The 13,573-nt window shown below is 39.3% G+C and overlaps 1 protein-coding gene across 1 annotated transcript in view; it reads left to right on the top strand.

Annotated features, from left to right (window-relative positions):
• Positions 1 to 1,844: 1,844 nt before the first annotated feature.
• The window catches only part of NID1 (nidogen 1), a 55,324-nt gene continuing 43,595 nt past the window's right edge, over positions 1,845 to 13,573 (top strand). Inside the window, exon 1 of the mRNA XM_017817568.1 lies at positions 1,845 to 1,928. Within this exon, the coding sequence (XP_017673057.1) occupies positions 1,860 to 1,928 (69 nt within the window). The 5' untranslated portion in view covers positions 1,845 to 1,859. The remainder of the gene's footprint in view (positions 1,929 to 13,573) is intronic.

Below are 13,573 nucleotides of genomic sequence, written 5' to 3'. Positions count from 1 at the left end.
AAAGAAAGTGATTTCTATCAAAAAAAAAGGTGAAAACAAAACTTGTACCAAAAAAAATTTGTACCATATATCCTCTTCATAAAAGCCTTATAGCAGTATATAAAAATCAATTTAATGTTAGAAGGAATGGGATATATTGTGGGAAAAAATATCTTTTCATGGAAAAGTAAAGCAACTACCTCTCCTTCTGTGCTTTCTCCTGCAAGACAGAGACCATGGAAAATTCTCGGCCTTTTTCAATTCACCATAAAACACAGAGACTAATGAGGAGAAAATACAAATGTGTCTATCACATTTTGTGATAGATACCTGTGTATGCAAAGCAGTTGAAAATCGTGAACACTCAGTAGTAACAAATTCTATCCTTTCAGGGGGATTCCACCAATATAGACTTACAGTCTGGTGTTTTAGCTTTCATTATACATTCCTTGCTTCAACAACATTTTTAACATTTTTTTACATTAAGCAATTTTATGAGGTGTTTTTTTTAATTTGCTTTGCTAATACAAAATCAGAGCACTTTTAAATGCCTAAAAACCCACATGCTGCCAAATTGTTGGAAGAATCTTGAGCATTACCAGAACTGGAGTAGGTAACTTTACTAACAGTGCCACCACTTGTCTTTTTGCACAGAGATAGATTATGTTGATTTTATCCTCCTTCTCAGGGACATATTTCTACCTTGAAAATTATGATTGCTTTCTTTGTTGAAGTCACTGTATATATTGATTTCACTCCAGTTTGTATGATATACTGGCAGAAGATCTGATACAATATGTATTCTTACACGCGGTTGGGGCATCCAGGAATTTGTGCTAAGATTGAATCTAATCATTGCATATGTATTCTGTTTCTATCTACTTACGTGATCTTGGAGAGCGTATTTCAAAGGAAGTCTATCCATTTAAATTCCACATAAGTATCCAAATCCATGTAGTTACAGTAAGGAAATATAATGGCTACTAATGACCTTCCCCAGTTTCAGTCTGGGTGGTTTTGGTTATGTAATTGGTAAGAGTAATCAGAATCAAATATACATATCAGCCAGCTCTCAGAATCACTGCTACTCTGCAGGAGCAGCCACTTAAAAAAAAAAAAAAAACAACAAACTGTACCAACCTGCATGAATGCACATACACTAAAAAAAAAGAAAATATCCCCTCAAAAATAAATATGTAATCAGATATGAACTGGTTTAGGTAGGCCATTATTTTCAACATGGACCTTTCTCATTTTATTATTGGACACCTCAATATAGATTAAGAGTTTCTGTAACTACACAAAATAAACATTTTTAGATCAGTAATTTACAGATGATCTTCAAAGAAAAAATTACAAGTTAAAATATGTTGAATGTGCTTAATAAGAGAGTCAACACTTCTGAATCAAACAAAACATATTTTTTTACAAGCTGTCATGCACCCAGACACCCTGTCTGCTACAGGTGCACTGACTTAAGTTGTCCCTTTTTTTGTTTGAATTTTGAGCATACTCAATGGCCAGAAATCTCAGAGGAAAAATATTATGATGATAATTTATAATAATTTAAATTATAGAATATTTTTAAAAAATTAAATAATTTAACTTTTAATTACAAGCTACAAAGTATATATTTTAATACATGATAACATAGTTTATGAATATTGTAATTAACACTAAAATTTAGTGCTCTTTCTGTGCATAAGCTTTAAAGTCACTGTCCCTGTATGTGTGTAGTGACTGGAGGCAGCTGGAGGCCACTTACAGAGATATTAATTAATATCTCTATTAATATATTTAGTAAAACGGTGTATTTCCCTGGATTTTACATAACAGATCTAGCAGCAGCTCCGATCAGCCTGTTCACTGCAGGTATCTTCATGGCAGAGGCCAGCGGAGGGTGCTGGTGTTACTGTTCTGTGCCGGAGCACGGTGGAAAGGAACCGAGGGTAATGTACTGGAAGTACCGTGTGCCAACGTGAGGTCCTGTGGTTCCCCTCCCAGAGTGGCCTGTGCAAACTCCCACCCGCCACAGCCTCGAAAATCCATGAAGCAGTTAATAATGGTTGACAGTCAGCACGGTTTCCAGTCAGAAAGACAGGGTGTGTTAGCTATGGACGGCGGGAGGTGGGGCAGCAGGAAGGGAACAGCTTCCTTTGAGAAGGAGCCTGCAGCAGAGTGCTCGAAAAAGCTGTGTGGTAGGAGTCAGTGGTTTGTCTCTCTTTCAAAGTGTAAGGCTTGAAACACTGGCAGACGAGCTTTTCATCAGTCGCTGGAGTCAGTCTATCATGCTAGGGATTTGAGTTTGTCTGAGCTCTGTTTCTGTTTTGAAATATCCCTTTGGAGCTGCACAACAGAGGCTTATGTCCTTTAGGATAGAATCATAGAATATGCTAAGTTGGAAAGGACCCATCAGGATCATTGAGTCCAACTCCTGGCCCTGCGCAGGACACCCCAAGAATCACAACATGTGCCTGAGAGCATTGTATTGAACTCAGAGAGGCTTGGTGCTGTGACCACTTCCCTAGGGAGTCTGTTCTAGTGCTCAACCACCTTCTAGGTGAGAATATTTTTCCTGATATCCAACCTAAATCTCCCCTGACTCAGTTTCATGCCATTTTCTCGAGTCCTGTTACTGGTCACAAGAATGAAGAGATCAGTACCTGCCCCTCTGCTTCCCCCTGTGAGGATGTTGAAGATGAAAACGAGGTCTCCTTTCAGTCTCCTCTTCTCCAGGCTTTGTCTCCATAGGTGCATCCTTTGTGAAGAACTTTTGCTTCCCCTGTGATATTGTAGTTTCTTGGCTGTCCTCAGGCAATCCTGATGCCAGCTTTGAAAAGTCACCTTTTAGAGGTCGCAAGGTATGCAGTATTAAAAGTATCATGTATTGTAGCCCATTCATGTTGAATAGCATATACTTGAATCTTTGCTGGTTGGTTTCACAGGCATGGGACCTTTGCCAGGGAGAAACCTGTTGGAGCCCTCAGCTGCTGCTTTGTTATGTCTGCCATTTGCCCAGAGTCCTAAAGGGAAAGCCTGCAACACCAAGAAATCTTTAATACTCACTGAACAAAGTCTGAAGAAATAAACTATTAGGCGTAAGAAGCAGGAGACAATCTCCACAAGGAATAACTTCTAAATACACATTTTAATCACCTTAGTGTCTCTTGTGTAGTGGTCTCTTTTTGGATGGCGCTAGCTTCACCCAGTTTTTTGCTCCTTGCACCAGTACCAGTGCCTTTCTTGTGCCTAGCAAGTCAGGCATGCCTACTCCTTTCCTTTCTCCAAGAATCCCTCCTTATTACTGAGTAGCAGCATTTCTCCTTTATTCAAACACAGCAGGCCCTCATTTAGAGAATTCACTCAGCCAGGCATTACTGGAGATGAGAGATCTGTCAAGGAAGAGATCCATTTTATCATGCAGGGTGTCAAGACCAGCAGGAAACCAGACCCTGGGTTTTGTTTGGTATGGCTGGGAATGCACATGTGCTTAGGCAGCCACGCAGCTCTTGCTTCTTTACCCACAGGATGGGATGCCCAAGTTGTGCTCTAAAGTTTTCCATTGCTATGTGATCAACCCCCTTAAAGTAAATGAGACAATATGCATGAACAAAAGCTGATCATGACAGGGCTTATACTTGTATCCTCTGACTTAAAAGACTCAAGATCTCTTTCTCTTTCCCACCATCCTTCTCTCATCTGACTCCTTTTGAAATCCTGTTTTCCCTCTCCCCGGTTATTCCTTCTCAGTTAGAAAAAGACACCCTCAGAGTAAGAAGTGAGGTTACTGAGGCCAGGGTAAGTCCAGCAGGCTGCCTTTTCTCAGTCCTGGGTCTGTCTCTGCCACAGCAGGAGCAGCTGAAAGCAGCTGGTTCGGATACTGGGACAGTAACTAAGTTGTTACTCTGTTGAAGCAGTACGTGCAACAAATGTTTATGTCTGGTACCAAAAACGAAAAAGCATGTTCAGTGAAGATAGGATCTTTGGACATACAAATGTCTTGACCTCAGACAAGGCTGAGCAGTCTGTGGGGATTTCTGTTTAAGTCAGTCTGAAAAGCACAAGAAAATTAGAGTAAACTGTAGGGAATGTTCAGAAATCATAGAAACTAGAAAAATATTACTGTTAGTGGCAGTGAAATAATAAGGGCAATATACTTTTAAGTTCTTCTGTATGTATAATGTATATGCTTCTAAATATGAGCCCCAATGTTGCAAATACTCAGGCAAAAATATTTGCAAGTTTTGAAGAACACATAGACACATGAAACATGCAGGGCATGCTGATGAATATCTGGAAATGAGATATTCAAGCAAGCAATAAAACTAAGTTGGTCACAGTTTGCCATGTAAAATGGATGTTACGCTATGGAAACTCTAAAGGTGTTATTCAGGCAAGAATCATACCAAATAGAGTTTCCTCTTGAATTCTCCCATCTTTTTATTTTACTGTCTTTGGATAAGAGGGTTATTTGAAAAATACTGCACTGTCAGGAATGATTTTATGCTATTTTGTTAAATCAATCTGTTTGTTTTACTTTACTCTGAAGCATACATCGTGTTTTCAAAGTAATGGCACACTTTATGGATATCAGAAACAGCTTGCAGATATTTAAGACCAACCTTTTCATTCCTGCACCACACAGAATGAAAATTGTTGCATAAGTATTGCATCTTTTTCTGCTTACTGAGCTGTAATTTGTCAGTCATATCCTCCCCAATGAGGCTGAATTTAGCAGGCAGCAACAGAATTCATAGTTGCATATTCACTCTAAGAAACTGATTGATTTTAATTAGTTGAAACTGGCATTTTCCTTGTGAAGAAACATGATCTGCTCCAATTCAGAAAGCTGCTTCTGGTTTTTAGGAAATCTCCACTGAGTTTCCTGTGTGCTTTCTGATTTGCCAACTAGACAAGCTATATTTTTTTGGTACCTTAATTTTTCTGTTTGTTTGTTTCTGTTTTTTTTTTTTGTTTCTTAAATCACCAGGATGGGTTTGACAGAGTGGAAATCTGACAAATGAAAAGTGCTGTTGAAACTATTATACCATGATTTTTGAGACTATTTTATCGTGACTGCTGTATATGAACTTTTACTGATCATCTAGAAAAAATGGCAGACAGATTTTAACGTAACAAAGGAAATGTAAAACTTAATACTGACTGTTGAAATAAAATTCAATGCCTATAAAGACAGAGTTATGAACATGTAAACAGAGCTTTAGTATTCAGAGCTAGGAAACCTAGCAGCAAAATAAACTACTTGCATATTATGTAGTGCAATGAACATCTGTTCTTAGAGACCCCCAGTCTTTAAACTACTTTGAACAGAATGGAATCCTTACAGGAAATGTTTTAAAAGTGTCCAAGATGTAATATCTGCTTTACACTCTAGCACTGTTGCCGGAAATAAGCCACAGAAAAACAACTACATTTTGGGTAAGGCAAAGTCCTGTTCTGAGTACTAAATAACTGAATTTTATTTACTAATATAGAAGAAGCAGAGGACAGCAAATTTCCCTCAGGAAGAACACAATGCTCTCATTTGTTCAAATGCTGTGACTCATTCTTCAGAAGTTAGACTCCTTACTCAGATGATAAAATGTCTAATATCCAGAAAAATCAATAATTTTGTTTAAACTTGGGTCCAATTTTATACATATTTTTCTCCATTATTTTTTTTCAACAATTTGGTCTCCAGATTTTTTTCAGGCTATATAAACTGTGTACCCATGGTAAATAGGGATCTCCAAATGGCAATTTCATATTGTATTTAATGGCTCTAAAGATGGGTGGGATTGCTGGATCAGATAATTATTTCAAGGGACAAATGTATTAAATACACAAAACCCATAAACAACAATTATATATTTCAAGCAAATAAAGAGAATTAAGGATCAGATATAGATATTCTTGTTTTGGATAATATCTTTTCTTAAATTGCAAATAAGTATAACCCATGCTGACAGATCTATGCAACTGTGTAGCTTTGAAAAATCTGTGCTGCTGGAAAACATTCAAATGTTTTTCATGCAGGAAGTTTGAGAGAATCATAAAAGATTCGCAGTTAAAGGCAAACAGGCAAGAGTTTCTCTGAGAAAGAACTCAAGGAATGAGAACTGGTCAATGAGCCATAAAGAGGGTCAGCCCTAAGATCCCAAAAGGTTAATAAAAAGCCTCTTCTGAAAAAAAAAGATAAGGAAGGAAGCTAGGATGCAGATAACTGATATAATGTTAAAGGCCTTTGTGGAGAAAAGGTAAAGGAGAAGGATGTTAACTATCGGTTCAGATAGAACAAGTAGTTACCTGAAAAGGGTTTTGTTAACCTTTCATTTGGAAGTGTAGCTTTTTCAGTTTTAATAGTCTTGCTGTCTCTCCCCTTGAAAAGCTTAGAAATATGCTTCTGACTGCAGATATATAGGTATATCTGTACTACTAAATGAGAGAATGCCAGGGATCTGTCTCATGTACTAAACCCCTGAATACCCCATCTACATATTAGCTGATTTCTTGCCCGCTCCAAAAGGCTCTTTTCAAGAAAAAGCACAGGAGTGGTCTTGCAACAGTTTTCTCCAAGGACCGTGCTCAAAAGGCAGCCATAAGCCAGGACCAGACTTTTTTCTTGGCCCTTTCTGATCTTCCAGAGCTAGCCCAAAGGCTTTGTGACTTCAAATACCTGCACATACCCTGTGTCACAGACTGGGGTATATGACACGTACCCTTAGTTTTGTGCTTTAACTGAGCCACTGCTGGTCTGCATAACAGTTCACTTTATTTCAAACACTATGAACGGGGGCAGGGAGGAAGGGAGAAGAATGAAACAAATTGTGTCCTAGGGCTACAGTAACCCAGCAGACATGTGGGCTAAATGCTATGTGGAGTGGAGATCTAGGGGTTAGTTATTTGGACACAATCCAGTCTTTGCTACTTGGCCACGGGGATCATCCTGTGTCCCTCTCTCAACTGGGAGTGTAGACTACACACAGAGTTTGTTCTCAGCAACCTCTTGTAGAAGAGGCTTTTCTTGCTCTTACCCTGTCGCTTCTCCAATGAATAAGTTATTGCATCAATCCTAGTCTTTGCAAATAATTCCTCTTTTTCCCACGGACAATGTGATTGTTTCTGTGCTGAGTTGCCTTAGAGCAGATCCCTATGTTTTATTGTTGCTCTATGACAAAACTGTAGTATTACATGCTAGACTAAAACACTAAACTGTGTTTGGGAAGAATGAGTGGACCCTTTTTTATATTACTCTACAGATTCCAAATGAAGTGAACAGCAATATAAGTCCTTAGATCAGAAAGAATGAGTAGCTGTAATAATGGAATTACTCCTGGGTTGTTGTTGTTTTTTGGTTTTTTTTTTTTTAATCTGGACTGTTTCAAGTCAGGGGAAAGTTCACAGTCCTTACACAGTTAAAAAAAAAAAAAAGTAAAAAATCTTCTTTCAACATTAAAATGTATGGCGTGTTAGAGCCAACTACATTAATTATATCCAACACTGTAAACATAATTTATCTCCAAACACACAAATTAGGCCTTCACATGAAAAATGTACAGTAAATTCTTGAATTTATACATGTCTAATCTAAGAATAAATTATTTTATTTATAGCACCTCATAGCTACAATTTCAACTCATGGTACCAGAAGACTTGTGAAGAAGAAGAAAATAGCACTATGAAAATACTGAGCTGATACCAGTTTTTACTATCATTTTGTATGGAATGGTCAGCAGAGTCGTCACTCAAAAATTTTCCCTGTTGACAATGTTCTTTGAGTCTAACATTATGATTCAGCTATCCTCAGGCAAGCTTTTGCCTTTGAACACACACATTCACCCCACTCAGAAAATTATCTTAAGCTCACAAATAAATTTCATTAACTTGTAGGAAACTTCCTTGTGCGCTGAGTGGACTCCTCAAGGCAGAAAGCCTTCAGCGTAGCTAACTTTGAACAGTTGACCAGGAGAGATCAGGAAACATTTACATTTTCTTTTTTGGGTGGAAGGATTTTCTTTCTCAGTAGACCTTGCCCAAAAGTGAAAATATTTACAAGCGGCCTCATTAAAGGAAATATTAATAACTAGTGTTCAATCTGGCCAAGCATGGAATTATAGGGAACTTTGTTCTCCCTCTCTGCAGAGCTTTTACAACTATATCTACATTTAAAGATTAACTACAACCTAATTTTGAGTCCATACTGTTAATAAGAATAGATGTTATCTTTATTAAATATTTTTTCCCTTTTCCAGTCCTTTTGTAAAAAAAGTAATTAAAATTGTTGGTCTTTGCTGCATCACAGTATCACCTACCCTGAATGAAAATCAGTTCCTCCATTTTACTTACAGCCGCTCAAGGCAATAATATATTCTCCTCAGTGAATTTCACTAGTTTAGGCAATGGATTCCACTCCAGAAAAGTCAGATAAGGATTACACTCCAGATAAGCCTTTTTCCTTGCAAAAGATATCATTCAATCATCATGGGGGGAAACGGTTGAAGTGTCTTCTCTGAATTGCTGTGATTATTTAGACTCATCTGAGAAACCATATACTCTTTCTAAAAGACAATTTTTGCAAGATGTATTATTCTAGCCGGCAGAGAATCTAGGCAAGGCCAGTCTCTGTGAGGCTGGCTGGGTGCTCTGCAGACACAGGGAGTAGATGTGAGATAGCAGCTTGGCTGTCACAGGAGAGACAGTGTCAGTGTTTCACACTTTATTAGCCTTTTTGAATGTTTGTAGAAAAGCTGAGGATGAGCTTCTCTTGCAACCATTTTTTATTGCATTTCTGGCCACCACAAGCATCAGATCAGTGCTTGGCCTTTCTTTTGTTACTGATTGTCATCTAGAAGCTTTGCTGTTGGAACTCAATGTAACATCTTTTCGTGTGTTCCATCTACAGCTGAAATTCTCAGTCAAAGTCTGGATTCCACATAAAAGAGAATACCACATTTAGCAATGTTTTGGTTTGGGTGCGCATTCAATCTGAATTGATGGTTTAACTTGAGATGCATTCAATAACACCTCTTCACCAGGCTACAAGAATATATGTTTTCCTTGTATGTAATATCTCTGTTCTGAAATCTGACATAGTATCAGTGGGTCAGAGTAATTATTTCTTTAGTCTTGGAGTAGATAGGAGGTAAAGGATACCTTTTCCATAGCTGTCTTCCTCTTCCATTCAAATTGCTTTTCCACATCCCATTCCCATTGTTTAAAAAACAATGTTCCTTCATAGTGTAATTGTTTTTTGTGTATAAGAGAAAATGGTCATACATTTTGTCTTCCTGTCTCCTCTGTGTTTTTTAGAAGTCTGAATTAGTTTTTTATTGTCTGTTTGGAGTCTTTTGTGGCACAAAGCTAAAACTTTTAGATACTAACAAAACAGTAAGACTTGGATAGGGGTAATAGCATGGTGCTGAATATTTAAATAGAAGAATAATTATGTACCCACTTGCCCTATTAAGACTCTCTCTTACTACAGAAAAGTTCTAGAATTCTTACTGGATTGCACAATCTGTTCTTGAAAGAGAACAAGCATTAGGATATAAGAAGGACGCTTGGATAAAATATATATTAAAAAGATAAAAATTGTAATGTTTTTCGTGTGGCTCTGACTACTTGACAGATGGGAGGATTGTAAGTCTGCTTTTTTTATCTAGCAATTTTCTGCGATGCTCATATTTTTCTGTTGCATTTTCCATTGACTTTTTTTCCTAAGTTATAAACTCGGATGAAGAAAGTGTTCATGACTCTGTTTAAGCATAATTTCCTCTGTGACTTTTTTTCCTGCCCCCTATTAATATAGTTATCAGCTCTAATAATGAGAGACAGAAATAAAGGCAACCCCAGAAATACACAGTCTCTCCTAGCACCAGTCCTAGGAAGGGCACGAGAGATACTGTTTCTCCCCATGCTTCTTGCCCTATTCAGGGCAGTAATCTGTTACTACTATGTACCATTATATCACAGCAGTGTATCTCTTCTGTACTGACCAGGTCATTGGCCAAGCATTAACACATCCCATTCTTGCCTAGAGGTTCTGCAGAGCAGGATATGAGTTTCCAAGAAGCTTGTCCTTTCACTGCCCTATAAGATCTCCACATGAGAGAAAAAGAAGGGATTCTACAATCTTCTGTACCTTGCAAGGAGGTTGAAAGACAATAGAATATTGTCTTTCATGTGCATCGCTTCTCAAGAGCATCTAAGAGTGTCTCAAAATTAGTTTCTTTCTGTAGAGAGTTCTGCCGCAAAATACACATTTCTTGAAGTTGCTCCTGAGTTGTTTGCCCTCCATAGTGATACTGGCTCATATAGAATTACAGAAGGTATCTCATCATGTTTCACTCTAATGAACAATGAACACTGAGTTCCAAGACAGAGTGATTTAAATTTATGATGTGCACTCCATGATCTTCCTGCGAGCCTTGCCTTTGCTTGTGATTTTCTGGTTCCCATGACCTTGTCTCTCCAAAAAATGCTCCTTCTCAGCAGACCTCAGTTCTATTCTTTCCTGCCAGTATCCCAAATACTCAATTCTCTCCAGTTTATTACCACATGGTTACTCTGTCCTTTGATGATCATGACAAAATGTTTTGTCATCACTGAACAGCAGAAAATCATCATGAGGGGCCCAGGGCATTACTTTCCTTCCTTCAGTCATACCAGCAAAGGGAACACTAACTCCCTTTTCTCTGTTAATGGAATTGGGGAAGAGCTTGAGATGGTCAAGTTTCTCCATATCTGCACCTTCTTTTTCGACTCAAGTAAAAATCCGTTGGGCTGTCATATTCCATTGTTAAATACAGAATTATTCCTTAAGGTCTCTTTTTTAGTAATTCGACCAACCTAGTGTTGGCTTCTCAAAGCTTTCTGTCATTCTGCTTCCACTATGCCCAGTCAATGATGTATCTGAAAATAGAGCCCGTGGTGAGGAAGCATTTTTTGATACATGGTTTCATGGTTTCTTTTAGTTATTTCAGTGTCCTAGTTATCTGTAATCCTCAAACTCACCCTTATAATTCCTACATCTGTTTGGTAGCACTCTTCAGATATTTGAGTTGAAGGTACTCCATATCTTTGAGGCAAAATCTTAATCAAATCTCCTCCCCATTATCATTTAATCAAGTACACATGTTCAATTCTTTAGCAATTCCTTGTATGTTGCTTCCTTTGGTCGTCTGATCTTTTTTTATTGCCTTAGTCTGAAATCTTTCAAGTGGTGAATTTTCTGTGACACTGCTGGTCTCACAAGCAATCTCTGGAAAAACAGTGTTATTATATGCCTTTAGAACCTCACTTACCTCCCTGTAACACAATAAAACCATCTCATCTATTGTACAGAATCTCAGTGCCTGCTCAGGGGATGCTATTGCATTGTAAACTGCTGTCGTATCTGATTTAAGATGCAATGAAATTGTGGAGTTCTTGGCATTTACCAGCTGTGTTCTTTCTCAATTGTGATATTCCAGTTTGTATCTAAATACTTTTCTTCCCTGCTTAAATCTTGTTGCATTTTCCATTCGGGCTGGTGTTAGCCATTAATATCTCCCAATTAACTACTTTGTAATGTAAACATGCTTTTCCATCCCTTTTTCAGGTCATTACTGAAGACTCTAGAAAGGACAACAGGAATTTGTTTTAATTTTTTTTTTTTTTGGTCTTAAACTAGCAATTCTCATCACTCCTCACAGTGGGAACTGCATACAAGGTAAACTTGTTCAGCTACAACAGAAACACTGTAATCCTCTTAAGGTAAATATAGACTAAACAATCTCAATATGCTGACTAATGGACAAAGGATTTACTCTAACATGGCTACTACCCTGTGTTTTAAACATGCAGATGTAGATATTTAACTTTTCAGCCTTCAAAAAGATTTCAAATTTACTACACTAAGTGTCTAGCTTCCCAGTGGCCCCTCCAAACTCTGGGCATAATACTAGGAAGTCATGTGGATTTAATAGGAAAATGTTACCCTCTCAGAGTTTTCTTCAGTAAGTACAGTAAGAACTCAAGGAGACAAGACTTTCATTCCTCCCACACCACCATGCTACTTTTCTCAGTGACTGTTTTCACTGACATACAGAAGATAGTTGTAGGTAGTTGCTAGTGATCATAGTGATTAGCTTAACAGATGCATTTCTTTCTTGCAGGTACCCGTAGTTATAGCGTACCCTGGAATATCTTGTGCTCTTGCAATTTGCCAAGTACAAAATTATGTTTTCTTACCAAAAAAACCCCCAAACCAAAATAACAACAACAAAAGGAGCAGGCATTTAAAGAAAAGTACAAAGCCATGTAAAAAGCATGTGGATAGCATTTCAGCTACCTTCCCTCAGGTGATTTTCTGCTGTAAACATTGTGTGGAAATATCACAGCATGCACTTTACTGGCCAAGATTTAATCCTTAAACACTGCTGGAAGCTTTGGAAAAAATATATGAAATATAACCATTCTTCAGTTGCTTCTGAGTGTTCCAAGGGAGCAGGACTAGGCTATAAAAAAAGACGGCACAGTCAGAAATAATATATTTGTATATATTGAATCCCACAGAAGTCGATATTTCAGATGTGATTGTCAGGATTTATCCAGCTTGGGGCAGTGTGGACAACGAAAAAGAACATAAGTGGTAGAACTAATATAATTCAGTGTAATGCAAGCATGTTATATCTTCAGTGAATACCCATAAAACAGAGTCAAGTACATGGGAACCACATCAACTATATTACTTTTGTCTGTATCTAATATCGGTGATTTTTCATTTGCAGATTTATAAGTTTTCTAGTTTTATTTTATAACCAAATGAAATTCTGACATGGATGGTGTCAATTCAAGAAACACATTCCAGTGTATTTATTCATTTCCCCGGATAATAAGCACCTGGATTCATATTTTTGTTTCATGTTGATTTTGGTATTTGGTCTCAGTATGTTAGTTCTTGGCATGCTGCTGGAAGACACTGCAGCTGCTAGAGTAACTTTGAGTCGGAGTTTTCCAAACTAGCGCAGAAACCCCACCGGTCCTGGCGGAGAGCCGCGGCTTTGAAAGCATCTGTCAGATGCCTACGACCCTGCATCGGTTTATCTTCCCGAGTTTCGCACCCCACAAACGACACTGATCCCGAAAACGGTTGAGTGTTCCTATCCCAGCGTCCGCAGGGCGCTCCCGGGAGCCGGTCCCCCCGTGCTGGCGCGGACCCCGCTCTGCTCCCGCAGGCTCAGAGGCGGCGAGCAATGCCCGGGCCGGGAGCGATCCCTGCGGCTGAGTCCCCCACAGCTCTGCCCGGGGTCCCGGGGCGGGCGGGGCCGAGCCGGGGGGGCCGGGGCCGGTGGTCCCGCCCGCACCGCGCCGCCATTGGCCGCGGCGCCCCCGCCCGCCGGCCCGGCCTGGCCCGGCCGCCCCCGCTGCCCGCGCTTATAGTGGCGGGACGGCACTGACCCTCCCGCTGGGAGTCGCCGGGATGCGCTCCGCGCCGAGCTGCCCGCGCTGTGCGCTGCTGGTGCTGGCGCTGCCCATCCTGGCGCTGCCCGCCGAGCGGCTGGCGCTGCTCCCGCATGGAGAGGAGCGCGGCGATGCCGCGCTGGAGAACGGG

The sequence above is a fragment of the Lepidothrix coronata genome, unplaced genomic scaffold (assembly GCF_001604755.1).
Source record: "Lepidothrix coronata isolate B3197 unplaced genomic scaffold, Lepidothrix_coronata-1.0 Scaffold61, whole genome shotgun sequence".
In the NCBI taxonomy this organism is placed as follows: Eukaryota; Metazoa; Chordata; class Aves; order Passeriformes; family Pipridae; genus Lepidothrix; species Lepidothrix coronata.
The sequence above is the reverse complement of the archived record's forward strand: the minus strand, read 5'-3'. Positions and strand labels throughout refer to the sequence as shown.